The sequence below is a fragment of the Mesoplodon mirus genome, assembly GCF_964341445.2.
Source record: "Mesoplodon mirus genome assembly, chromosome: 9".
NCBI lineage: Eukaryota > Metazoa > Chordata > Mammalia > Artiodactyla > Ziphiidae > Mesoplodon > Mesoplodon mirus.
This window is the reverse complement of record NC_138985.1, coordinates 98,161,762-98,188,601: the sequence shown is the minus strand read 5'-3', so window position 1 is coordinate 98,188,601 and position 26,840 is coordinate 98,161,762. Positions and strand designations below refer to the sequence as shown.

The 26,840-nt window shown below is 39.0% G+C and overlaps 1 protein-coding gene across 1 annotated transcript in view; it reads right to left on the bottom strand.

The window, feature by feature from the left end:
- The window catches only part of NUP205 (nucleoporin 205), an 81,992-nt gene extending 57,120 nt beyond the window's left edge, over window positions 1-24,872 (bottom strand). Inside the window, exons 1-12 of the mRNA XM_082631758.1 lie at window positions 24,790-24,872; window positions 17,953-18,095; window positions 16,540-16,711; window positions 14,238-14,382; window positions 13,693-13,852; window positions 12,666-12,894; window positions 11,276-11,440; window positions 6,698-6,873; window positions 3,901-4,017; window positions 3,581-3,718; window positions 1,554-1,704; window positions 303-508 (exon numbers count right to left, since the gene is read on the bottom strand). Of these exons, the coding sequence (XP_082487884.1) occupies window positions 303-508; window positions 1,554-1,704; window positions 3,581-3,718; window positions 3,901-4,017; window positions 6,698-6,873; window positions 11,276-11,440; window positions 12,666-12,894; window positions 13,693-13,852; window positions 14,238-14,382; window positions 16,540-16,711; window positions 17,953-18,095; window positions 24,790-24,817 (1,830 nt within the window). The 5' untranslated portion in view covers window positions 24,818-24,872. The remainder of the gene's footprint in view (window positions 1-302; window positions 509-1,553; window positions 1,705-3,580; window positions 3,719-3,900; window positions 4,018-6,697; window positions 6,874-11,275; window positions 11,441-12,665; window positions 12,895-13,692; window positions 13,853-14,237; window positions 14,383-16,539; window positions 16,712-17,952; window positions 18,096-24,789) is intronic.
- Window positions 24,873-26,840: the final 1,968 nt, after the last annotated feature.

Sequence of the window (26,840 nt, the reverse complement as noted above, 5' to 3'; positions counted from 1 at the left end):
ATTCTTATTTGCCCTTCTGATTATTTTCTTTGAGGCTTAGGCTATTACTTTCATACACATTTATGGCAGTAAGCAGGGGCTTCCAGAACTATACCCTCTAAAGGTGAAGAAACAAAGAACTTAAGAACAGAATAGCATAAAATACTAACCACAAAAAAAAAAAAGAACAGAACGCCAAATATATATGCTAAATTTATCACTCATAAACTTTAAGCGTTATAAGGAAACTTGGGGGCTCCTTACAATGCCACTGTGTTAGAACACAAAGTTACATTCTCACATGCGGTGGGTGGGTTACCTACCCAAGTAATGATGGTAGATGTGAGCTGTAAAAAAGCAATCAACCCATCCTGCTCCTTCTGGGTGATGCCACGTGAAGGAAGGTGACGGTACTGGACACTATCTGCACTCGGAAGATCCTTCCGGAGGTGTTCATGGTAAAGCATCAAGGAGTGAAAGAAATGTTCCCAGGAAACAGGACTGCCGCCTGCCCCCTGAATATTTTCAACTGTAAAGAAACACAGCACAGAATTTCCTTTCAAAATTGTCTAAGCATTTGCTTGGAAATGGAGGAAGAAAATAAATTTAAAACAATAAACTTTGTTTGCCTTTGTCCTAGATAAGCTGTGTGTTGAAAATGGGTTAGAAACCCTCTGTAAACTAAACTCTGGATCAATTTATCCCTGGGACTAAAACTGGGTGGTGCCCATGTAATGCAAAGGTAAATTACTTTGGATGTCAGTTACCTACTTCGAATCCAGGACAGTACTCTGTATTGTCATGTAACTATACAGGGCTGCTTTTCCCATGAGTAGTTCCCAAATGTTGAGCTTAAATTAAATTCCCAAAGAGAGAGAGAACTACCATCTAGATTTGCAAATTACAGTACTCTATTACATACCAAGCACTGAGAGCAAAAGCCTAGCAGATAAGACAAGGAAGGCTTGACAGAATAGTCAAAACACAGGTCTTGGAGCCAGGCAGATCTCAGTTCCAATCATGGCTTCCCTGTGACTCGTGACCTTCGGTCAATTACTTAACTTTGCTAAACCTCAGTTTCCTCACACGTAAAAATGAAAGTAATAATATCTACCTGACAGAGGTGTTTAATAAATATTTCTTCCTCTTCCCTTTTGCACTATTTTTGGTGTAACCAGACTCAAGTCTGAAAATTAAGTGAGGAAATTGGGAGAGGGTTGAGAGAAAAACTGTAAGAACAGAAATTTAGAAAATAAGGACTTATGAAGATAAAGAAATCAAACTTATGTAGCAAAGGTGTATATTTTGCTTTGAGCACCAGATGTGTTCTTAAAAATGTATATTAATTCTCATTTCTTAAACTGAACTGTATTTTATAAAGCAAATGGTAACTCTCCAGTCTGTGAGACCATAATCAAAGCATCGCCATACATAAAGCCAGCAGTGGGCTTCTCTCTGTTATAAAAATAACGTATACGCCCAGTAGAACCTAGCACATATAACCAATATGCTTTAATAGGTAGAAGGATACTGAATGTCAAAACAAACTCAGACAACAACTAGATTTTTCTTACCGTGACTGCTACCATTGACTTTGAGTAGACTAAAACAGTAGTGGGCACACTGGGGCCCATTGGCCAATCCCTGGAGCATTTTCAAATAAGGAATATAAATAGTTGGAGGCAACAGGTCACCCATTTGCCTAACAAACTTTGACAAGACAACCTGAAATAGGGAAAAACCAACAGTTTACATAAAGCATACCTTAACTTTAAGCTAACATGGACTAGCTAATAAAGACTACATATGAACTAAAATGAATTAAGTACTCTCATTTAACTCCCCACCCAAGACAAAATAATCTGGTATTCTATTTATGAAAAATTGCATTTTCAAGTTTGTCATTAGCAATTTAATGCAATTATAGAATATCTTTGTGAACATAAAGTACATTTTTAAAAAATCTTAATGTCACAAAACATAAGACTACTCACATTCTAAATATGTAAAACAACTGAAGAAATTTACTCATTTAAAATTAACTAGCAAATTCAAAGGTACACTTAGAACCCAGAGTTCCTAAATCCTAGTCAAATTTAGTATGAAGATCTAGGAACCTGAAAGAACTTTTTATAGTAACCTAAACATATTCTGTTTTGCGTTCTGGCCAATACATGTTCCTACGCTCCTGTTCTCTAAGTCTGCTTCTTAGATTTCTCTTTTCTCTTGCTTATGCCTTAAATCTATTATCAACAACTAAACATATTATTCAGACTAATTAGTTGGAACTCAGAACCAAAAATGTTACAGATCTCTGGAAATTGTTAAATCTGTTAGGTATAGCAATTTTATGATTATACAGAAAAATATCCCTATTTTTAAGAGATACTAACTTAACCAATGAGAGGTGAAAGGTCATGCTGCCTATAGTTTACTTTAAAATAATCCAGCAAAATAAAAGCAGGAGAAATAACAAGAGTGGAAGTGAACATGGCAAGATGTTAACAGCTATTAAATTAAGATGTTGGGGAATTCCCTGGTGGTCCAGTGGTTAAGACTCCATGCTCTCACTGCTGAGGGCCTGGGTTCAATCCCTGGTTGGGGAACTAAGGGACCACAAGTCACAAGGCAAGAAAAAAAAAGAGAAATTATTCTGGGGAAATTCCCTGGCAGTCCAGTGGTTAGGACTCTACCCTTCTACTGCAGGGGGCACCGGTTTGATCCCTGGTTGGGGAACTAAGATACCACATACTGCAACACAGTCAATAAATAAATGATTAAATGGAAAGGGGAATTTGCTGTAAAAATAATAAAAATAAATTAAGATGTTGGGTGTTTATTATAACTATTCTAGCTTTCATATGTTTGCAAATTTTCATAATGGAAATTTCTTTTAGTATTTATAAAGTTTTAATAAACCCTTCTCCAAAACTTTTTAAATGGAAAAAAGTGAAACAATAAATGTAAGAAATACAGTTAAAAAAAGGGGAGGTCCTGATCTTAGACTCTAGCTAACACAAATGAAAATTGTATTATATGCATGAAAACATCTAGAACAGAAAATCCCAAAGAGATGAAGACAGATATGGCAATCCATCTGATTTGCTGCTGCACAGCATCCTTTAGTTACTACAGGATAGAAAATGGACTTTTTCCTACATTATCTACTGACTCATAGGCATTCTGTCATTAATTATAACTTCTAAGTCTTTTCCCTGTAGTATTTTTACCTCTCCTATCTTCCTCAACTTGCTAAGAATGATGTATATTCTTTGTCATGCTTCTAGAGGACAGAGTATGTTAATAAATACTAATTAAATCCAAGTAAGCAACTCATAAAGAAGCTAGACACTTTTCTGTGTCTAATGCTTTGATGCATAGCTAGAAACTAATAAAAGGCTGACTACATAAACTCCAAAATGATCAGATCAATTTAAGAGTTTCAATTTCCTTAAATAAAAGGAAAAAGTATAAATGTCTAAAGGTTACAATAATGTTCATTTGCACAAACAGCAATAACAGCAGGAAATACCATTTTTCATGTTTTTAAGATTTCCAGTTACCATCCCAGAGTACAAAAGTAGAAAAACTAGGAGCTCACCTGGCGCTGAGGGGGTCGCTGATGAGCCACCCCAAGGTAAGAACCCAGGATAGTGGAAGTCTGAAGAGGTTCTGAGGGACACCAGTATTCTAGTGCAAGCTCCAAATTAAAAGGATTCTTTTTATATAGCTCACCAATCTGCAAACAGTAAACAAAGACTGTGGGAAAATGCCTGTAACTCAAAAATTACTTTTAAATAAAAATTTACATTTTTATTGAATTCACTTGTATATTTAAGATATGAGATCTGAAATTTTCCAAAGGTAGGGAAAAAATAACGGAGACAGGGAGATGATAGTCCATCCAATATAACAACTTACCAAGAGCATTAACTGTTCCAGATCCCTTCTAAGTGAAATGGGGGGTTCGTTGCCCATCTGCATACTCATGTGAATCATTCGAGCATCTTCATCTGCCCGATTCCTCAACTGCTTCACCTATTAAATTTATTATATAGTTTATATGTAAATTTATTATATGGGTTAATAATAATGAAATCAGAAAATCAGGCAACTGTCTAAAAGTGATTACATAAAAGAAAAATATTGCTTAAATATCTATTCCACTTTAAAAATGTGAAGAAATATGCTAGGAATTTTACTGCAATATTATTAACCATAATTTGTAATATCTTATGACTTCAATGCATTTTCCACTACAGATAAGTTAATTTTAACTAAAGTGTTCCTCAATTACTGACATTTGGGGTAGGATACTTCTTCACTAGGTTGGATGATTCTAAACATTACAGGACATTTAGCATCCCTGGTACTACCTACTAACTACTAATACCACCACTATAGTCATGTAATGAGCAAAACTAGCTCCCCAAACATTTCTTAATTAAACAATGTACTTGTAAATAACTCAGCAATCAAAGAAGTCTCAAGGAAAACTACAAAATACATTAAATAGAATAAAAATGAAAACACAACATATCAAACTTTGTGTGACCCAATTAAAACAGAAATCACAGATAAATTTATAACATTAAATGCCCATAGTAGAAAAAAAGAAAGGTTTCAAATCAATAATCTAAGCTTCTGTGGTCAAAAACTGAAATGATTAGGGCAAATTAAAACCCAAGCAGAGAGGAAAAAAATAATAAAAGCAGAAATCAATAACAGTGAAAGAAAATATAAGAAAATCAACAAAGCCAAAGGCTGGCTCATTGGAGAGATCAATGAGATTGATGAATCTCTAGCCGGGTTAAGAAAAAAGGGAGGAAACACAAATTAACCAATATTAGGGATGAAAGAAGAAACATCACTATAGATCATACAGACATAAAAAGTATGATATTAGGAATATTAGGAATAACTTTATGCCAATTGATTTGATAACTGGAATAAACAAATTCATTGACAGACACCAACCTTCAAAGCTCATTTAAGAAGACATAGATAACCTAAATAGTACTGTATCTATTAACAAAATTCCAGTGTCCCAAAATTGTGTGAATAAGTTCATTGTTTACCCTATCCAAGCCATATATGACTTTGTTTATTCAAACTCCTCTCAGCCTTTATCTTTCCAGATGACCACTATCTTTCCATAGTAAAAGTCCCTTCTGGACCAATAACTAGGAAAAAGTTAAAGCCTTAACCCTTTCTAAGGCTTCATTTCCACAAATGTAAAATGAAAGGATTTCTTCCTATTCCAAAATTCTATGATGTTCATCTATCACATCCTTCAAGGCTGATGAGGTCTCAAGTTACCTGTTAAACACTCCTTGACTGTTCCAGTCCTGAGTGAGCTATCCTTAGCCTAAGAAATCCACTGTAATTTACTGTCTATACCTGTCATTTACTTACTGTTACTACCTGTATTTTTCTGTGTATATCTCATTTCTCCAACTAGACACCAGGGGTCCCCAACCCCCAGGCCGTGGACCAGTAGTGGTCTGTGGCCTGTTAGGAACCAGGCCGCACAGCAGGAGGTGAGCAGCAGGCAATCAGAGAAGCTTCATCTGCCGCTCCCCATCGCTCCCCATCGTTCCCCATCGCTCGCATTACCGCCTGAACCATCCCCCCCAACCCCCTCCCCCGGCTTCCGTGGAAAAATTATCTTCCACGAAACCAGTCCCTGGTGCCAAAAAGGTTGGGGACCGCTGAACTAGACTATATATTCTTTGCTGGCAGGGAATCAATCTCCTACTTATTTGTTTTCTTCACAATTCCTAGCAAGGTTACCTGGAATACAGGAGAAACTCAATGAACACTTGATTCATTATATCATGAGTAAGCACTTCATTCCTTGTTTGCTACCATTCTGGGTAGTTTTTCCATTTGCCTTATGTTTTTCAGTAGGTATGATATCAGAACTGCACATTAGTATTATAGGTGTAGACCCTTCGGGTGCTTTTTTTATGCACAAACACACAAAAGGCAGTTTTATAGGACTTTACCCCTTCCTTTACTTCCTGCCACGACTCTGATGGCTTCCTTGACACAAAATGGCACACAGAACATATGCTATGTAGGAACTGTCTGAAATGGCTCTAAGAATTCCTTTTTGGATCAAAGTTATAGCTCGAGCACTTTATTCAAATGTAACCTCACTAAAGGTAGGCAGGGCCCCTGGGCCCTGTTACTAAGGAAAAAGAAAGAAAGAAAAAAAGCAACCTTTGCATTAGTGTCTTAAACGCATTACTTTACCCGTATCTATGTGGAGGTCTATTTATACACTATAATTAAGAGTCTAAACAATTATCTATGAAACTATAAAACTGGAGATTCTCCACTATATCTCTTCCAAATCATGTATAAAAGGCATTAAATAAGACAACCTTAGCACTGATTCTCCAGGGTAGCATGAAGTTAATAATTTTCTCCCCACAGAAGCATTTTCATTTGCCTATTATTTTCTCATTACAAACAATTCTCAACGTCAAATATTTCTTCCTTTTAGCTTGTTCTCAGTTAATGGGTCTTACATTATTTCATTTTCATGAATCACAAACTAATTCACAAGCTGTAACATAACAACTACTGCCGAATATTAGTCTACAGTAAAAGATTTTATTCGTTTCCAAAACATAAAGTTGGTTAGTCAATTTTAAATTATTTTATAAAATTCTTCTATTACTTTTTACTCATCCTACATTATTACACTTACCTTCATTGGCATAAGTGCCAGGAAATCTGTAATGAGATTATGGATTCTACGAATATAAAATTCCTCCTGATAGAAGTTTTCTGACACCACTACGGATTCAGTGAGGAACAGGAAAACACTGTCTGCAATTGCGAGCTCTGCCATTGCTTCATCTGCTTCTGTGAATTCAGCCAGAGCTAGGAACACATTTAGAAAAACAGCACATGGAGGAAAAATTACTAAACTAGATTATAATATCTCAAAATATTCTGCTGATGGTTCAAAATTAAGATCTCTTCTCAACCTTCTAACATGTTCTGTACACAAAATAAGACAGTGTGTAACTGTAATTGACTCACAAACCCCAAAGAACTACAGAAAAAGTACATTAGAAAATCATCTACTCTTCACAATAACATCGAGAGTGATAAAAAAATTACTGAAGGGACTTTCCTGGTGGCACAGTGGTTAAGAATCTGCCTGCCAATGGAGGGGACAAAGGTTTGAGCCCTGGATGGGGAAGATCCCACATGCCGCCCGTGTACCACAACTACTGAGCCTGTGCTCTAGACACCGCAAGCCACAACTACTGAGCCTGCGTGCCACAGCTACTGAAGCCTGCGTGCCTAGAGCCCATGCTCCACAACAAGAGAAGTCACCGCAGTGAGAAGCCCCTGCACCACAATGAAGACCAGCCCCCGCTCGCCGCAATTAGAGAAAGCCCACGCACAGCAACGAAGGCCCAACGCAGCCAAAAATGAATAAATAAATAAATAAATAAAATTTTTAATTACTAGGTAATTTTGTGATAATCTGTCTTTGAAAAAAAAAAGTTAAATAGCTTATTCTGCTTCACTGTCATAGAGACCAAATACATTCTGTTACTTAAAGTACACTTTCAATGCCTTGAAAAGGGTCAGGAATAGATATAAACCAGGATAGTCTCAACCAGAGGAAAAGAGATTGGTTGGTTTTTCCCTTTTTTTGTTTATGTGTTGTTTTGCATTTTGAAATAAAGCCTGTATATCTACCCATATCATACAAACTCCTTGAGAACAAAATAGTTTCTTAATTCTTTAATACTACTAACAGTAGTGATTACTAAAATTATTAATTATTAATATTAATTAAATATTAATAACAATAACTAGTTCCAAGCCTTCACTTGAATTCAGAAATACTGGAATTAAGAACTATTTCTTGAAGACTACTTACTTAGGTAATAAAGCACACTAATATCTTAATGTAAATTGAGTTTTATCGTCTCAATTTAGTAAAATTCAAAACACACTTTTTATAAAATAATGTAATAATCATATTTTATAAAATGTCCAGAAGTCTACAAAAACAGTAGGAACTAATTTTTTTAAATTCACATCTTTGTTAAAACTCGTCGGGATTATTTCAAGAAATGACCATTTCTGCAATATAAGCTATTCATCTTTTCTAGTAATTTTTAAAATACAAATTAACAGATTAAAATGTATACTTTAAAATGTTCATTATAGCGAATTCTCTGGTGGTCCAGTAGTTAGGACTCTGCGCTTTCACTGCCGAGGGCCTGTCAAATCCCTGGTCAGGGAACTAAGATACCGCAAGCCATGCAGCACAGCCAAAAAAAAAAAAAGAAAAACATTCATTATAATACCCTTAATTTTAAAGATTATAAAAGGGTATGAGCATGTAAAACTAAAGAGATTAAGTAGCCAAAGATCTAGGACTTGAAACTAGGCCTGGAATCCTATTCTTATGTAGGTGAAGTATATAGTATTTTCTACTGTGCCTCTCAAGATTAGGCCAATGGTACAGTAATTTACAGTATATGAATTTGATTAACTATCACACAGCTACTTAAAAGTATACAGTAATTTTATGCCAGAGAAGTACTGAAATAAGACTTGTAAATGAATAAGAGGTATAGTTGAGAAACAGAATTTGTACATGACTGTAAATGTCTAATTTGCCATCTACCAGCTTTAATATAAAAAATACCTGGTGGCTCAGTGGTTAAGAATCCACCTGCCAATGCAGGGGACATGGGTTCGAGCCCTGGTCCAGGAAGATCCCACATGCCGTGGAGCAACTAAGCCTGTGCACCACAACTACTGAGCCCACATGCCACAATTACTGAAGCCCATGCGCCTAGAGCCCATGCTCCACAAGAGAAGCCACTGCAATGAGAGCCTGCACACCACAGCAAAGAGTAGCCCCCACTCCCCAAAACTAGAGAAAGCCCGTGTGCAGCAACAAAAACCCAATGCACGCAAAAATAAATAAAGAAATAAATTTATTTATTAAAAAAAAATACTTGGGCAAAGAAAAACTTGTAACACAAAAAAAGCTTTCCACGAGCAGTCTTGAGGGAAAAAAACGGAGCTGGAGGAATCAGACTCCCTGACTTCAGACTATACTACAAAGCTACAGTAGTCAAGACAATATGGTACTGGCACAAAAACAGAAATATAGATCAATGGAACAGGATAGAAAGCCCAGAGAGAAACCCATGCCCCTATGATCAACTAATCTATTACAAAGGAGGCAAAGATATACAATGGAGAAAAGACAGTCTCTTCAATAAGTGGTGCTGGGAAAACTGGACAGCTACATGTAAAAGAATGAAATTAGAACACTCCCTAATACCATACACAAAAATAAACTCAAAATGGATTAGAGACCTAAATGTAAGACCAGACACTATCAAACTCTTAGAGGAAAACACAGGCAGAACACTCTATGACATAAATCACAGCAAGATCCTTTTTGACCCACCTCCTAGAGTAATGGAAATAAAAACAAAAATAAACAAATGGGACCTAATGAAACTTAAAAGCTTTTGCAAAGCAAAGGAGGCTACAAACAAGACGAAAAGACAACCCTCAGAATGGGAGAAAATATTTGGAAATGATCAACGGACAAAGGATTAATCTCCAAAATATATAAACAGCTCATGCAGCTCAATATTAAAAAAACAAACAACCCAATCTAAAAATCGGCAGAAGACCTAAATAGACATTTCTCCAAAGAAGACATACAGATGGCCAAGAAGCACATGAAAAGCTGCTCAACATCACTAATTATTAGAGAAGTGCAAATCAAAACTACAATGAGGCACCACCTCACACCATTTAGAATGGGCTTATCAGAAAAGCTACAAACAACAAATGCTGGAGAGGGTGTGGAGAAAAGGGAACCTCTTGCACTGTTGGTGGGAATGCAAATTGATACAGCCACTGTGGAGAACAGTATGGAGGTTCCTTAGCAAACTAAAAACAGAATTACCATATGACCCAGCAATCCCACTTTCAGGCATATACCCAGAGAAAACTGCAATTTGAAAAGACACATGCACCCCAATGTTCACTGCAGCACTATTTACAGCACTATTTACAATAGCCAGGTCATGGAAGCAACCTAAATGCCCATCGACAGACGAATGGATAAAGAAGATGTGGTACATATATACAATGGAGTATTACTCAGCCATAAAAAGGAACAAACTGGGTCATTTGTAGAGATGTGGATGGATCTAGAGACTGTCATACAAGGGAAGTAAGACAGAAAGAGGAAAACAAATATCGTATATTAACGCATATATGTGGAACCTAGAAAAATGGTACAGATGAACCGGTTTTCAGGGCAGAAATAGAGACAGATGTAGAGAACAAACGTATGGACACCAAAAGGGGAAACTGGTTGGGGGGGGGATGAATTGGGAGATGTGGATTGACATATATACACTAATATGTATAAAATAGATAACTAATAAGGACCTGCTGTAGAAAAATAAATAAATTTCAAAAATTAAAAAAAAAAAAATCTTTCCACAGCCCACTTGGGAACAGCATGAGACTAGAGAACAAAATGTTCTGGAATCATACAACTGATAAGATACTGGAATCTGCTGACACTCTAAGACTAGGAGACTTTGACATGGACTGTAAACTTTAATAAAACCTTTCCAGATTTACCGTAAAAACCTACAGAAGTGACAATTTTGGGGGCTTCAAATTACAACAAAAGCATAGTTCTCATCCTGTTAGAGTAAACCACTATTAGTATGATAATTACATGAACATAAACAGCAGAAGAGGATATGCTATAGTGGGTAACAGATTGTTAGAAGTCAGATTCCACATCCATTATTGATTGAACCAAATATCACTTAATATACTATATTTTAAAATAATAGTAGCTTTTAATCTGACACAATGTGAGAAAAATTCGTCTGTCTGTAAACAAAACCAAAAAGAAAAATGTAAAAAAAATATTGTTATACTGTCATTTCAAATTTAAAACTCTTAAGGAAAAAAAGAAGCTAAAAGAGAATTGTCACTGGCTGCAAGAAAGGGAAAAAATTTTTCAAATAATTTCTTTTGGGAGACAAGAAAAAAGGAAAAGGTCCATATTTCACAATACAAAATTTCATTTACCACAACTCTAGGTATCTTCCTAGGCTCATGCTTATACATGTCAAAGATAACACCTTTTCCTTACACGGCACAGCCAAATAAAAAAAAGAAAAAGATAACACCTTTTCTGAAATGCGTTAAACGTTGATATGTCATTTCCTCATAACAAAATGACCTACAATCAGTTTACCTGTCACATCAGGGAGCTGAGATATCCCCCTCAACGCCAGTGCCCAGGCAAGTCTCACAGTGGCTTGCAGCCCCGGCAGTTTCCAAGGCTGTGAGTCTTGAAGACGAGAGTGAATTGTTGCAATGTATTGTCTCTCTGTCAACAGTGGAAGTTGATGAATCATATCTGAAAACAAAAATAGACAACTATACCAAAGTAGAGAAATTTTTACTTAGAGTATACAGGAATAATGTCTAAGAATTAGAAAGTCAGAGTATTCCCATCAAAAAATTATGACTAATTATAATTAATGTTTGAAGTAATAAGTATACTATCATAAAAACAGACTACATCTACTTAATTCTGTGATTCATTTCATTCAATACAGGAAATCTGACCAATGCATTAACTGGCAGCATTCCTATATGAGAAGCACAGGTACTGCTTGTTATGTGACACATAATGTACTATGTGACAATTTGATTGGAGGTAAGGAGTAGTTGCATTTTAAATAAGCCTTTTGTAATGGCTAAGGATGATCACCAAAGAGGAATGGGAAATGTCTGGTCCCCTCACATACCTAACGAAAGGAGACGGGGATGATACAATCAAAAGCGGACAGCGGACAACTGCTGGAATAATTATAAATATTTATGACATTAAATGGCAATAAGCTTCCTTTGTGGGAATCATTTTTGAGATCCTCGGTTCTAAGCAGTAACTGTTTACAAGGTTACCAAGAGGAATTTTATCTACTTCACAGAAAAAAAAAGTCAAAGATAATATATTACTAAAAATTATAGTTATCCTCCCTTAGAATGAAAGGTTTAAAATGTGAATAGTAAAGAAACAAGCAAGTAGGGGGACTTCCCTGGTTGCGCAGTGGTTAAGACTCTGAGCTCCCAATGCGGGGGGCCCAGGTTCGATCCTTGGCCAGGGACCTAGATCCCACATGCATGCCGCAACTAAGAGTTTGCATGCCGCAACTAAGGAATGGGTGAGCCACAACTAAGCAGCCCACCTGCCACAACTAAGGAGTCCACATGCCGCAACTAAGGAGCCCACCTGCCGCAACTAAGACCTGGCACAACCAAATAAATTAATTAATTAAAAAAAAAAAAAAACAAGCAAGTAAATTAGGCATGCCTAACTCAACAAACATATATTGCAAATTCCTTAGTACTTTCCCATTCCAAAACCTCAAAAGATAACAGAAATATCTAACGAGGCTGCAATTACTTTAAAAATGTGATCTTATATCTAAGTATTCAAATATGAATGAATTACACACAAAGGAATAAAATATACTATTTTTATCTTAGTTGTTAAAAAATCATCCTTCTTAAATGTTATCTCCACAATTAAATCTGATTTTTGAAATAAATGTATTAATAGGTACAAAATCCAATACCATCACGTTCCTCTGTGCTTTGTTCTATAAAACTGATATCAAAGCAGTACAGAAGTGCCATAAGAAGAGCCAGATTCACTGCATCCAATGAGCCATTAGCCTCAACAGTCACTCTTTCCAAATGTCCAATAAGGAGCAGAGTGTCATCTTTGCCTAAAGGTGATTGGCAAGCCCACGCAAAAAGGCTTTCTGCCAGAGACTGCCTGCACTCCTTGATGAGATCAGAAACCTAGAAATAAAGATGAATGATTATCGATATAAATAAATTACACTGAAGCCTGATCTTATTCCAAAATGTAAACTATCTATCATAAAGACGAACCATATAAATGTATCTGAATCCGTAAGTGACCCTAAAATCTCACCTCTGCAATTCTGAACAAACCCTACTGTTAATTCCTCAATCTTAAGTCCCAACCTCCTCTATAGGACAATCAATTTCTTAAAGTCCACGGGGCTTCCTTGGTGGTGCAGTGGTTAAGAATCAGCCTGCCAATGCAGGGGACACGGGTTCAAGCCCTGGTCTGGGATGATCCCACATGCCGTGGCGCAACTAAGCCCGTGCGTCACAACTATTGAGCCTGTGCTCTAGAGCCCACGAGCCATAACTACTGAGCCCACGTGCCACAACTACGGAAGCCCACGCACCTAGAGCCCGTGCTTTGCAACAAGAGAAGCCACCACAATGAGAAGCCCACACACCGCAACAAAGAGTAGCCCCCGCTCGCTGCAACTAGAGGAAGCCCGCGCGCAGCAATAAAGACCCAACACAGCCAAAAATAAATTTAAAAAAAAAAGAAATTTCTTAAAGGGCTCATTCCAGAAAAAGTGCTAGCATGGCATATAGTGACTAGAAAGAGGCTGAAACAAGTGCAAGTCAATTTCATGGACACAACTGCCTACACACTTTCCTAGGCATTGTTAATTTTCCCATGCCTGTATTAGAAGAATGTTCTAAGTGACATGACTTTTCTGCCTCCAAGATGTGACACAGACAACCCATGAATTGATGTCATTGAACCCTTGCCTCTTTTCGATGTTTTTCACTGCCCAAACCTCTCTCACGCTGTAGTTTCTCAAACTCATTGTTAACATCAATCTGTGACACAAGAGTAAGAACTTTGTAAGTCAATCCTTGCTCCATCAGCTCATCAGTAAACCGTGTTGTCATGGAAACCAGCTCTGGACTGTAATGAAAATAATCAATAAAGTTATAATAAACAGTAATGTTTATACTTTCTCATCACATGGATATAGCAAACACTCTTGATGACAATGTTGTGTTACTGGAAACAACGAAGATGAGTTATAACCTAGCTCTTGCCATTCTTTTTAGATCATTGTGTTTCAATAAACTTCTAACCATAAATAACTGAATTACATTTCATTTGTAAACAAAATAAAGCAGGTTTAAACTGTTGTGTCATTCTTGGCAGAATAAAGGAGTTATTTATTACTCAGCTTAGGTTATACACTTAAATTATACCTACTAAAGAGAATTTTTGTTTCTAAAATTATAATTCTTCAAGCAATTTCTAATTAACCCCTTGAAATCCTAGCATGCAAACAGACCTGAGTTCGAGGGTCCATGTCTTTCCTCGTCGAGACTGTATCAAGGCTTTCAGGGAATTTGCAATGCATCGCTTTCCATCCCAGTATAAGAGAACAGCTACTAAGCCTCTGGTGAGGCCAGGAAAATGTGGCTGCTGGTGCTCTCCTAGGAAAGGAAGTTGAGAAATAATTTAGTAAATAAACACGTATGTGTTTAGGCTGAGACAAAAATCACTATACCAATGTTCAGTTCACAGAAATCGCAGAACCTCAGGGTTTAAAGGGTCTTAAGAGTCCCTACTTCAAACATCTACCCATTGTTTTCTCTCTTTCACAAGAAGTCTTTCAAATATTTGTATGTTTCTTCCCCTAGTAAATTAAATAACATTTTCTTATGTTTCAGCTTTTACTCGCCCTCACTGTTGTGGCCTCTCCCGTTGCGGAGCACAGGCTCCGGACGCGCAGGCTCAGCAGCCATGGCTCACGGGCCCAGCCGCTCCGCGGCATGTGGGATCTTCCCGGACCGGGGCACGAACCCGTGTCCCCTGCATCGGCAGGCGGACTCTCAACCACCGCGCCACCAGGGAAGCCTTACTCGCCCTTTTTAACTGCTCTCCTTTGAACAAGTTCTACTTTCTCTTTTCTGGACTATTTTGCCTATAGTTTCAGTTTCATTTCCTATGGTTTTTCTCGCCCCTTGGCCCAATCGCTCTTACACTCTACTCCCTTCTGTTCCCCAAATTCATCTCACTGCCTCACACCTCTTACAGGCGATTTCTTCTGTCTAGATGCCCTCTGTCCTCCTGACTGCACACTTACTACATCTGACATATGCCTACTCATTTTTCAACAACTACCGTAAGCCTCGTTATCTTTGTGGACTTCCCTGTACAACCTGAGGTCAATTTAAATGCCTCCCCTCTGGACAATCCCTAAACCTTGCATTAGTGCACTTAATGGTGGCATAGTTATTGGTTTCCATGTCTTTCTCAATTACTAGACCCTGAGCTCCTTTACACTAGTTGAAGTTTTATTCATCTTTATATCCCTGGAGTCTTAACACAGTGCCTGGCCCATAATATGCACAGAAAAAATAACTGTTAAATGAAATTTTGAGTTAAACTCAAAATTCAAGCATGTCTAGTTAACATCTGCATCACAGAATGGGAAAACGACCTTAGTCATTCTCAATATCATATTTCTTTTAATGCAGCCTTAGGTCAAAAAGGATTCTGGCAGCCACATGCTATCTTCAGACGTATTAGACTTTCTTTCAATTAAAATGCCCACCTGGCTTCTTCACATGGTTCCCTTGCTATAATTAAAATGAACTGTTTATTTTATGGAAATTTCAATCTTTTCTCTCTACAGCAGCCAGAGAAATAATTTCAGTTATTCTGGATTCTGCAACTCCTGCTTAAAGCCCCTGCCAACAACCTCCCACTGTAATTAGAATAAAATCCAAATAATCCTCACGGTCGGCAAGACTATGATCCGACTCCTGCTCTGTCCTCGTCTTCCTTCATTCTCCCTAGTTCCTGATGTTCCAGCCACAGTGGTCTTTGTAGCCTTCAGCAGGCCTTTGTTCGCACCTTGAGCTGTCTATTCTCCCTGGAACACCCTTCCCCAACAACTCTGATATCTTGTCATCATACAGGTCGCAGATCAAATGCCCCAATCTCAGAGAGGCCTTCCCTAAGTACCCTACTTACAGGTGCCCCCTATCACCCACCATGTCTCTATATCCCACTGCCTTGTTTTATTTTCTTCCTAGAACTCAGTATTATCGAAATTATCTTATTCTTTATTCATTAGCTGAATCACCCCCTCAAAAAGAAACTCCAAAAAAGCAGTGACGTTACCTTCTTACTCATTATATAACAATAAATGCTTTGTGCTACAAAACTTCTGAGATGCAGTCATTCTTTGCTAGTCAATTACCATGAAAAAGTCTATCTTAAAACAGTTAAGGGCTTCCCTGGTGGCGCAGTAGTTGAGAGTCAGCCTGCCGATGCAGGGGGCACGGGTTCGTGCCCCGGTCCGGGAGGATCCCACATGCCGCGGAGCGGCTGGGCCCGTGAGCCATGGCTGCAGAGCCTGCGCGTCCAGAGCCTGTGCTCCGCAACAGGAGAGGCCACAACAGTGAGAGGCCCGCGTACCACAAAAAAAAAAAGATAAACAAAAGGAAAGACTGTGAATATCAAATAAACTACATCTTTAGAAACTATTTTGGAATCTAAATGATATAATATTTTAAATTACAAGTGAATAATTTTACATTTATGTACTACCTTAGCATAGGTTCAGTTAAATGTCAACCTACCAGCAAGGAGAAGCTCAACAGCTGCCAATTCTCCAATACCAAAAAGGTCACTGAGGATAAAGGCTTCTTTAATGAGCTGTTCAGGAAGAAGTCGGGTTCCCTGTTGACCCTGGATAGCAACTCCCTCTGTACTGGCTTTCTGAACCTTCTCGTGTTGTTGAACATTTTTTGGCTACAACAATAAAAATAAATAAATAGGATCATGTAATGACAATAGCACATGGAGACAAGGTAAATTGTTACCTAGAGAAGTTTATTCACAAGGCAGTCTGGTAAAGTGACAAACAGGAGCATTTCTTATCAGATAAAGGTCTAACTATCAGATATAGTTAGACCTTTATGAGGTAACATTTTACATCACTTTCAACTTTTTATACTGTTATTACCTTCTCAATAACTGCTTCTGCTAAACTCTGAACTACAAAATGTTGAGAAATCACACAAAATAGCATACTATTTTTCAAATGTCTAAGAAACTTTCCAATTATGTCTTTAATAAATATAAAAACAATAAATCTTCAAGTGGGAAATAGCAAATCGACAAGAATTATAGAATTAATTAGTAGGGCTAATGATAGCTTATTAGTATGTTATTTTAAAATGTAGTCTTATTTGCAAAAAGGCTTCCTTAGTGCAAATATTTAACAAATAACATATAGTATAGAATTACTTGATAGATCATAAAATCTTAGGTATTTACACCTTGAAAAAGGCCATACAGTCATTTAATTCAACTCCTCTATTAATAGAATGGAAAAACTGATGCCCAGATAAGTCAGGTGACTTGCCTGTGGTCATACAACTCTTTAGTGGTAGAGCCAAGACTGGAACTCAGCTCAACTGGCTCCCAGGCTAGGGCTCTTAAATAGTTCTTAGATGGTCTTGCTGGTCTATAAAAAAAAATTGTCAAGCAGCAGGGAAAGGAGCTTCCAAGTATGAATCCCTGCCACTGAAGTACACTACCCCTGGTTGAAAAGTACGTCAAGATGCAGTGATTAACAATATGTAAGAATTAACTGCTAACACAACTTACATAGCATTAGGAAGAGCTAAAATGTTGAAGTGTACCTGGGAATAAATAAAATAATGAATCTTACTAAGTAAGCTTAGACAGATTAACTATAAGTCAGAAATTCCAAGGAGGCTCATATTTCTGAAATATACGGAACTTTCTAAATTGTATTCAAATACTATTAAGATATCTCCTAGCTAGAAATAAATACAATATTAACTTCTATGGAGAAGAGAAAAAAGATAATAATTGCTCCCAGGAAACTTCCATTTTTAGAAAAAACTTGAATCAATGGACTAGAACAAGTAACATTTCATTTACATGCATTAAGAATTTACTTGCTCCTTCAATCTTTAAAGGAAAAAGCAAATGCAAGAAGCAAAAAAAAGAAAATTTCCTACTGGGTTTCTGAACAATGAGATGAAGTCAGGTTTGTGTTTCTTCAAAATCATGTCAAGAAGGTGAACAGCTTCAGGCTGTCTTCTCCAAAGAGCATTTCCCACAGTCTGCCAAATGTCTTTGTAAGGACCCCACAGACTAGCAGCTTAGAGAAAAAAAATAAAAATCAGCATCAAATAAAACATATATTTGGAAAATAAGGTAAGGTTATCGTCTATACATTTTAGCCATGCTCACAGCTACTTTTAAATATACGGAGTTATATATACAAACCAAACATTAATATAAAAGAATATTAGAATTCACAAGCAATAATATAAATGTCATTTTACCTAACTTAATATAAAGTAAATCCTGACTTTAAATTGGAATATCAGCTGAACCTGGTTTTGTCACTTAATATTACTCACGTGACATGGAGTGAGAAAATAACCTCTTTGAACTTCAGTTTCCTTTTATATAAAATAGGGACATCTCCTGCTTCATAGGGTTGAATGAATTAAATGAGATAAACTAGGTAAAATATACAATATAGTGTCTGGCATATCACAGTCACTCAATAAATGTAACTGCCTTTCCTTCCCTCCCTATCATCCAGAGGAAAAGCAAGAATGGGGGGAAAAATCAAATTCTGTAAAACTTGGAAGCTGAAAAAATAAGTTTTTATTTTGGCTGGGACACTAGCTATTAAAAAACAACATAGAAGTATGGAATTCTTTTGTAAACTCTTATAAAAAGGATCACATTTTGCGTTGTAAAGGTAATAACAATAATAAGTAATACTTAGAGAGCTTTGCTACTAAGCATAGTTTGAAAAACACGACCTGGAAGCCCAAAGTTTCTGTTTGCAAACAATCAGATATGGCACCCCTGTGTTTATAAAGACTCTGAAAGAGAAACTAATCAAAACCACTCACTCAACTCAACAGATGAATTAACTATAGCTTAAACCGTAAAGGGTGGTCTGCAAACATGTTTAACTGCCATCTGAGAAAACACAAATCCCACTGAAGTCACCAGAACAGTCAGAATGACATGCAAGATAACCTAACTAAATGCATTACAATCTTATGAACAATGTTGTCAGAAGAAGGCAATTTACTGGGCAAAAAAATTTTTTTAAAAGGATGTGCAGGGGGCTTCCCTGGTGGCGCAGTGGTTGAGAGTCCGCCTGCCGGTGCAGGGGACACGGGTTCGTGCCCCGGTCCGGGAGGATCCCGCATGCCGCGGAGCGGCTTGGCCCGTGAGCCATGGCCACTGAGCCTGCGCGTCCGGAGCCTGTGCTCCGCAGTGGGAGAGGCCGCAACAGTGAGAGGCCCGCGTACAGCAAAAAAAAAAAAAAAAAAAAAAAAAGGATGTGCAGGGAGAGGACAGACTAAACCAGTCAAGCTGGATCAGCCATTCACTCAACAAACATTTACTGAGGGCCATGCATGTGCCAGGGACTACAGAGCAAGCAAGACAGACGGGATCCCAGGCCTCAGAAAACTTATAGATTGACAAGAAAGACAGGCATTAAATGCAGGATTCAAAGCACAACTACCAGGGCTTCCCTGGTGGCACAGTGGTTAAGAATCCACCTGCCAATGCAGGGGACAAGGGTTCGAGCCCTGGTCCAGGAAGATCCCACATGCCACGGAGCAACTAAGCCCATGTGCCACAACTGCTGAACCTGCGCTCTGGAGCCCGCGAGCCACAACTACTGAAGCCCGTGCGCCACAACTACTGAAGCCTGTGTGCCTAGAGCCCGTGCTCTGCAGCTAGAGAAGCCACCGCAATGAGAAGCCCGCGCACTGCAACGAAGAGTAGCCCCCACTCGCCGCAACTAGAGAAAGCCCACGCACAGCAACGAAGACCCAACACAGCCAAAAATAAAAATTAAATTAAAAAAAAAAAAACAGGGCCTCCCTGGTGGCGCAGTGGTTGAGAGTCCGCCTGCCGATGCAGGGGATACGGGTTCGTGCCCCGGTCTGGGAGGATCCCATATGCCGCGGAGCGGCTGGGCCCGTGAGCCATGGCCGCTGGGCCTGCGCATCCGGAGCCTGTGCTCCGCAACGGGAGAGGCCACAACAGTGAGAGGCCCGCATACCGCAAAAAAAAAAAAAAAAAAACAGAACTACTAGTCTAATGGAGAAGTACAGAGTGCTATGCGAACATATAAAAGGAAGACTCTAACCTAATCTGAAGGGCAGAGCAGGAAGTTTTGCATCAGGTCTTTGGTGCGGGGATGTGGAGGAATGGGAATCACCATGTCTAGACCTTACATAGAGAGCAACCATCCAACTCCCTGCTTTGCTTCTCCTGTTTGATCCTAAACTTGCCAATCTTCTAATGAAAAATATAGCTCATCATACAAATTTCTAGAATTAAAAATGTGCTGATGAAATGAGTACCCATGCAGATGTACTTCCCACTAAAGATCAATTAATTGACATACTGGTTTATATATCTGTCTTTTCCCAATGTGATCAGAGAACATCAATTACTGGAATCTACTCAACTGTGGATACACTAACAAACATCCAGTTCCAGGCCTGCCAAAATGAGGACCTGACTCTGGATCCTGGTGACTGCCTGTGAGGTGCTAGTTGGATGGTGACTAACTGACTTCCCTAGAGATAATTTTCTTGGCTCTTTCCAGCTGCAAAGGACAGAGTAGGTTTGAGCCTTGTATTCCTGGCCAAGATGGAATTTTTCCTGTTAGTAAATGGGAATGTTTCAAGTAGTAGATGACAAAGTGAATTTGGACAATGGTGTGACCAATGGACTAACTAGAATATGAAGTGTCAGGACCCAAGGTTGTTGGGTAGATAAGCTACTCATGAGGTGATGGAACCTTAACCAGGATGAGGGCAGTAAAATAGAAAGGCAAGGTCTGTTGGTAGAGTCAGAACTGGTAACTGATTGGCACAGGGGATGAAGGAAAGTTATCAAAAATGACTTGTAGGCAAATGTGAAACTTGCCTTACCACAGGTATTTTTAAAACCTGACAAAAAGCTAACAAAAGTAAACTGTCTGTAAAAGTAATACTCAATAGAACCCCTGAAGAATAACTTTCTTTGCACTATACACACTTAGTTTCAATAAACTCAGTGAATTCTAGAGAGAATTCCACTTCCCCCCATTTGTGGGGAGGCATCCAATAACAGATCAAAAATCTACACTAAAAAACCCCACATAGGGCTTCCCTGGTGGCGCAGTGGTTGACAGTCCGCCTGCCGATGCAGGGGACACGGGTTAGTGCCCTGCTCTGGGAAGATCCCACATGCCGCGGAGCGGCTGGGCCCGTGAGCTATGGCCGCTGAGCCTGCGTGTCCGGAGCCTGTGCTCCGCAACGGGAGAGGCCACAACAGTGAGAGGGCCGCGTATGGCCAAAAAAAAAAAAAAAAAAAAAAAAAAAACCCACAGATACCAGCCTCCTGAGTCCGTCATTAACATCAACACATCACAGAAGGTAGGTGCAACAAAGAATTATATTCATTTTGTCTTTGGTTTGACTAATTTTGGTAAATATCTCCGTTATTGATTACAGATGAAAGGAGGCTATAATTTTTCCAAATTACTAAATATGTATTTTTAACATAAGTCATTTGCTTGTTTGAGGAATACATTTATTTTCCTAAATTTTAGGAATACTTCCAGCAAGTCACATTTATTCACTCATTCATCATGTACTAGGTATAGGTAAGCTCACAGTGTAGTGAGGAAGCACATTTACCATATAGTCATATGTAAGGGCAATATCCATTATGGTATGTGCTATGAAGGTGAAGTACCCAGGGCAACGATCACATAATAGGGGAATGTGACCTAGCCAGGGAGATCAGGGAAGGGAAGGATCCACTGAGCAAGTGATAATTAGGCTGAAATGTGAAGGATAAAAGTAGGAGTGGGAGGTGGTGGACGTACACTGCAGGAAAAGAAGACAGCATGTGGGTTCCCAAGGCAAGAGGAAATGCTGCACTCTCAAATCCCTGAAAATGCCAAGAGAGCGAGAGTACCAAGAAGGGATCAGCAAGGGAGGCAACTGCCATACCATGCAGGGCTTACCTGCCCATGTTAAGGATTTGGGTCTTTACCCTAAAAGATCAAGTGAGATAGATTTCAAATGTCTGGTGGACTTAGTGAAACAGAAAAGCATGTAAATGTTGAGAGCTGTTAGGAGGATGGGAACAGACTAGAGTGGGTAGAGGAGGAGAAGGTACGGCAACAGAGTCTGAACACTGATGAATCTTTGAAAGGTTTGACTGTGAAGAGGAGCAAGAGGACGGTAACTGGAATGAGGCATGAGATCAAGATAAAGATTTGGGCAATTAGTGGAAAGAAAAGGAATAAAAGAGAGAGGAGGGAATAATGGGGAGAAGAGTGTAAAGGGCAGGATTTACCTTAGACAGGAAGACACAGGGAAACTGACTCGAAAGAATGCAGATATATCTAGGCTTGTAGGTTCAAGGGTGAAAAAAAGAGTTCATGCCTGTTGGCTTCTATTTTCTCTGTGACTAGGAGACTGAGGGATCAGTTGGAGCTTAAAGATTTGAGGAGCGTGGAAAAGGTCTGAAATAGACAATGCTATGAACAGGACAGGGGTGACCAGACAGCCATCCAAGGATTGTCAGTGTTAATGGTTGCTTTACTCACAAGCCTGTAGGTCTACTCAGCAGGGCTGATACAGGTCACAATACTAGTAAATCATGCCGCTGAAACTCAGGCATAGGCCTTCAAACTCTACCTCTACTTTTTTCCCCTTCTACAACTCTGAGATGTTTAATTTTTTTTTTTGAATTATGGTAAAAAGCACATAACATAGAATTTGCCATCTTAAAAACATTTTGAAGTGTGCAGTTCAGTAGCATTAAGGGCTTTCACATTGTTGTACAACATATCTCCAGAACTCTTTCATCTTGCAAAACTGAAATTTTGTACCCGTTAAACAACTCCCCATTTCCCCCTCCCACCAACCTCTGGCAACCAACATTTTTGTTTCTATTACTTCCAACCCCTCATACAAGTAGAATCATACAGTATTTGTCTTTTTGTTACTAGCTTACTTCACTTAGCAGAATGTCTTCAAAGTTCATTCATGCTGAGCATAGGACAGGATTTCCTTCTTAAAGCTAAATAACATTCCATTATATATCTATAGACCACATTGTTTACCCATTCATTCATCAATGGGCATTTGGGTTGCTTCGCTGGACATTTACTTTTTTAAAAAAAATATTCTCCTGACTGGGCTCTTTAAAATGTTTCCTTTCTATGTTGCCAATTAAACACTCCTGCCACAAGGCCTTGTTATACAATGTATATTCTTTGCAACTGTTGGCAACTCCTTTTCCTTCAATGATTTATGTTTAATGATAGTAACTTAAGACGAGTACATACTAAAGAAAAGTATATAACCACACATATAACACCCAAGTCTTGTTTTAAGTTTACATCTGTGTGGGAGGGCAGGACAGCAGTACTAAGGAAGTAATTTCACTACTAACATTCAGATGTATGGAAATATTATGTAATGAAATGAATTAGGTTTTGCTTAAGTAGGAGCATGTAGACATTTAAGTATCAAAGACTGGCTTAGAATCATTAGCTGTATAACCTGGGAGAAGTTACTTAACCACTCTAACACTCTATTTCCTAACCTGTAAAATGGGGTGTTTAATAGCAGCTACCCCAGAGTTGTATAAAGGGGACTAAATAAGATGAAAGTACAACGCTTAGTCCAGTGGCTGCGAAAAAGGAGGTACTCGATAAACATAATCATGCATTATTATACAACAATTTATCGTAGTGTTTCCGAAATGGTTTGATTTGCTAAAGTCAGGTTTAGACAAGTTTTCAAGAATATCAGTCGTGTGAAAAGAATAAACCAGCAACAAAAAGACTGTATAAGGACGGAAAGAAAAGGCGCCCAGAAAAGACTCCTCTTGAGTGAGATCCTCTACAAGCATTTACCACACAGACGTGCTCTTAACCGCCCATGAAGTTTAGTACGGCTCAATCAAGGCATTCTGAGCAGGAAATTCTTCATTTTCAGGCCCGCTCCGACCGCTGCAGCACTTTTGGCATCCTTGGCCCGCCCACTAAGAGCCAGCGGTGCATCCCAGGAATTGTGACAGTCAAAATGCACCCACTCTTTCAAACGCCCCGATGGGGGGGGGGGTCCGCCCCTGATTGAGAATTGCCCAGAGGACCCAACCCAAATCTTCCAGAGTTTCTTTACTCCCTTCTAGATTCTGCCCCTCCCCGAAGATCTACTGCTCCAAAGGTACAGGAGCATCCAGGGGCGGGCCACACACGCAGAGCTGGGAATCACGGCACTCCTGGGCCACCTTCCGGATTACAGACTTCATAATCAAGGGACCTCTCTTCCTGTAGGACCCACCCACCCACCCAACCTCCAAGAAGGGCCCCAGTGTCCATTTTGAGGTGCGAGTTTTCAGCCTGCGCTCGTGGCTGAAAAATATCTCAGGTCTCCCGGCCTCATTGCCAGAGAACTGCAAATCCCGCAGGAATTCGGACCGCAGACACATAATGGGGTGGGGAATGTAAGGGACCAGACTCGGCCCTGGGCTGCGAGAACTGCACGCCCGGTTCCAGGGGACCAAGCCTCCGTACCTCGATCCTTAAGCCCCAACTCTAGGGCTAGAGCCGCAGCGCCGACGCCCGCCATTCAAACTGGGGAGGGGCGGAACTCTAGGCCCAGAGCTAGGGAGAAGCGGGAACTATGCACAAGTGCGGACTTGGACTCCGAGGAACCTCACTGCCCGCGTCTCTGCCTGAAGAACGGACCAGCACCCTGCCCCACAGCTTGACTTCTGGCCCGGCCCGTACCTACCCGAATTTACCGCCAACAGCGTCGCCATCTTGGAGGCGAACTAACAGAGCCCTCCCGCCGCACGGAAGCCCCAGAAGGGGGTGAGGCTGCCCGGGGCCGCGCCTAATCAGAAAGATACCACGCTGTCCCTTCCGAAATGCACGCTCGACCGACACAGGCGTACAAATACTCCAAAATCTGCTCTAAGTCACAGACGTCAATTTTCGCCGGGATTGACGAAAATTCCCATTCAAGTCAGGCGAGGGTAACCAGTTCGAAGACCCGAGGTCCTCGAGTTTACGTTAATCGTGCAGTGCATCCTGGGACTTGTAGTTTGTTTCTAGTGATTAAAGTTGGTTAGCTGGAACAGAAAAAGACTGTTTATTGAAATGACGCCCACTTATGATATGAAAGCCGTAAATCCAAATAATTATCTCCATTTCAAATTAAATCTTCCTTGCGTTACTCCCTTACTTTGGGGAGTGGAGTGGGGTGTAAGGTGTCTAAACCTCAAAAATCCATTTGATGGGTTGCAAACTAAGTTCATTACATTTCATCTACTGTATATACCAGTGTATTGCGTCAATATAGTTGCATGCAGATAAACAATCATAACTTTTTACTATGAAAACTTCAGATGTATACAAAATTAGAATAATGAATGACCAGCTTCAATAGCTGGTCAGTTCCTGTTCCTCACCCCCAACACAGGAGATTATTTTGAAGCAATTTGCAGACATATCATTTCATAAACACCAAATATTTTTCTACCTAAGCACCCCCAAACAATTGGACCTTCTTTTTTCACTTGCTAAATTTTAGTTTGCTAATTTTCAAACTAAAATACAGTCATTACCATTTGCTATCATATGCCAGGTAATTATTAAGAATTTATTAAGCATTTGCTATCAAACAACAAGGTCCTACGGTATACACACAAGGAACTATATTCAATATCCTGTGATAACCATAATGGAAAAAAATAGGAAAAAGAATGTATGTATATATGTGTATAAATGAGCCACTTTGTTGTACAGCAGTAATTAACACAACATTGTAACTCAACTATACTTCAATAAAAAATGAATTTGCTAACATATACCAGATATTTATTAAGAATATTTATTAAGAATGTTGTTGTTTTTACATTATCTCATTTAATCCCTGAAACAATCCTACTAGGGAAATATAATTATAGCTGTTTACTTCATAGATGTTCCATGTACCTCACACCCTCACTTTATCAACTCCTCCCAACATTCCACTGAGATTGGAAGAAAATAGAGTTTATAGTCTCATTTCACTACTGGAAATCAGAATTAAATAATTTAAACAAAATCACAGAGTACATTGTTAAGAATAGCAAGCATATTCATTCTTCTGAACAAATAATATTGAATGACACAATGTACATTAGGTGGAACACAAAAGTCAAGGGTAATTTTTTTGAAAGTCATTGTTATATAGAGACAAATGTCGGATTACAGTGAAAGTGGTCTTAAGGAGTGAAGGAGAAGAGAGAATGAAAAGGTAAAGGGATTTTTTCCGAAGTTTAGCATGAAAGTGAGAAAAATATTGAGCAGAAACTTGGCAGGAAGTGGCATTCAAAGAAGATTTTCTTTCTCAGCACAACTATTATGAGCCTTCCCCTCACACACTCTTTAAGCCCACACATTTCCCTCTTGGTAGATCACTTTCGATGAAAGAAATCTAACTTCCTGCAACTCCCCCTCACCCATCATCTCACATACAGGCATGCACTCACTTGACTGAGGTTTACTCAATCCATAGCAATTGGGTTATTAGCTCCTCTAAAACTGCTCTCAGCATGGTCACCAGTGATGGGTTGTCAAATCCCACAAGCACTTTTCCGAATACCTTAGAAATTCTTTTCTCCCTTGATTTATGGGGCACCACCCCTCCTAGTTTTCCTCCTGTCTTTATAGTTCTCCTTTTAAAGTTTCCTATACGGCTTTCTCTTTCTCTCTCTTTTTTAAAAAATAAATTTATTTATTTTATCTATTTATTTTTGGCTGTGTTTGGTCTTCGTTGCTGCGTGGGGGCTTTCTCTA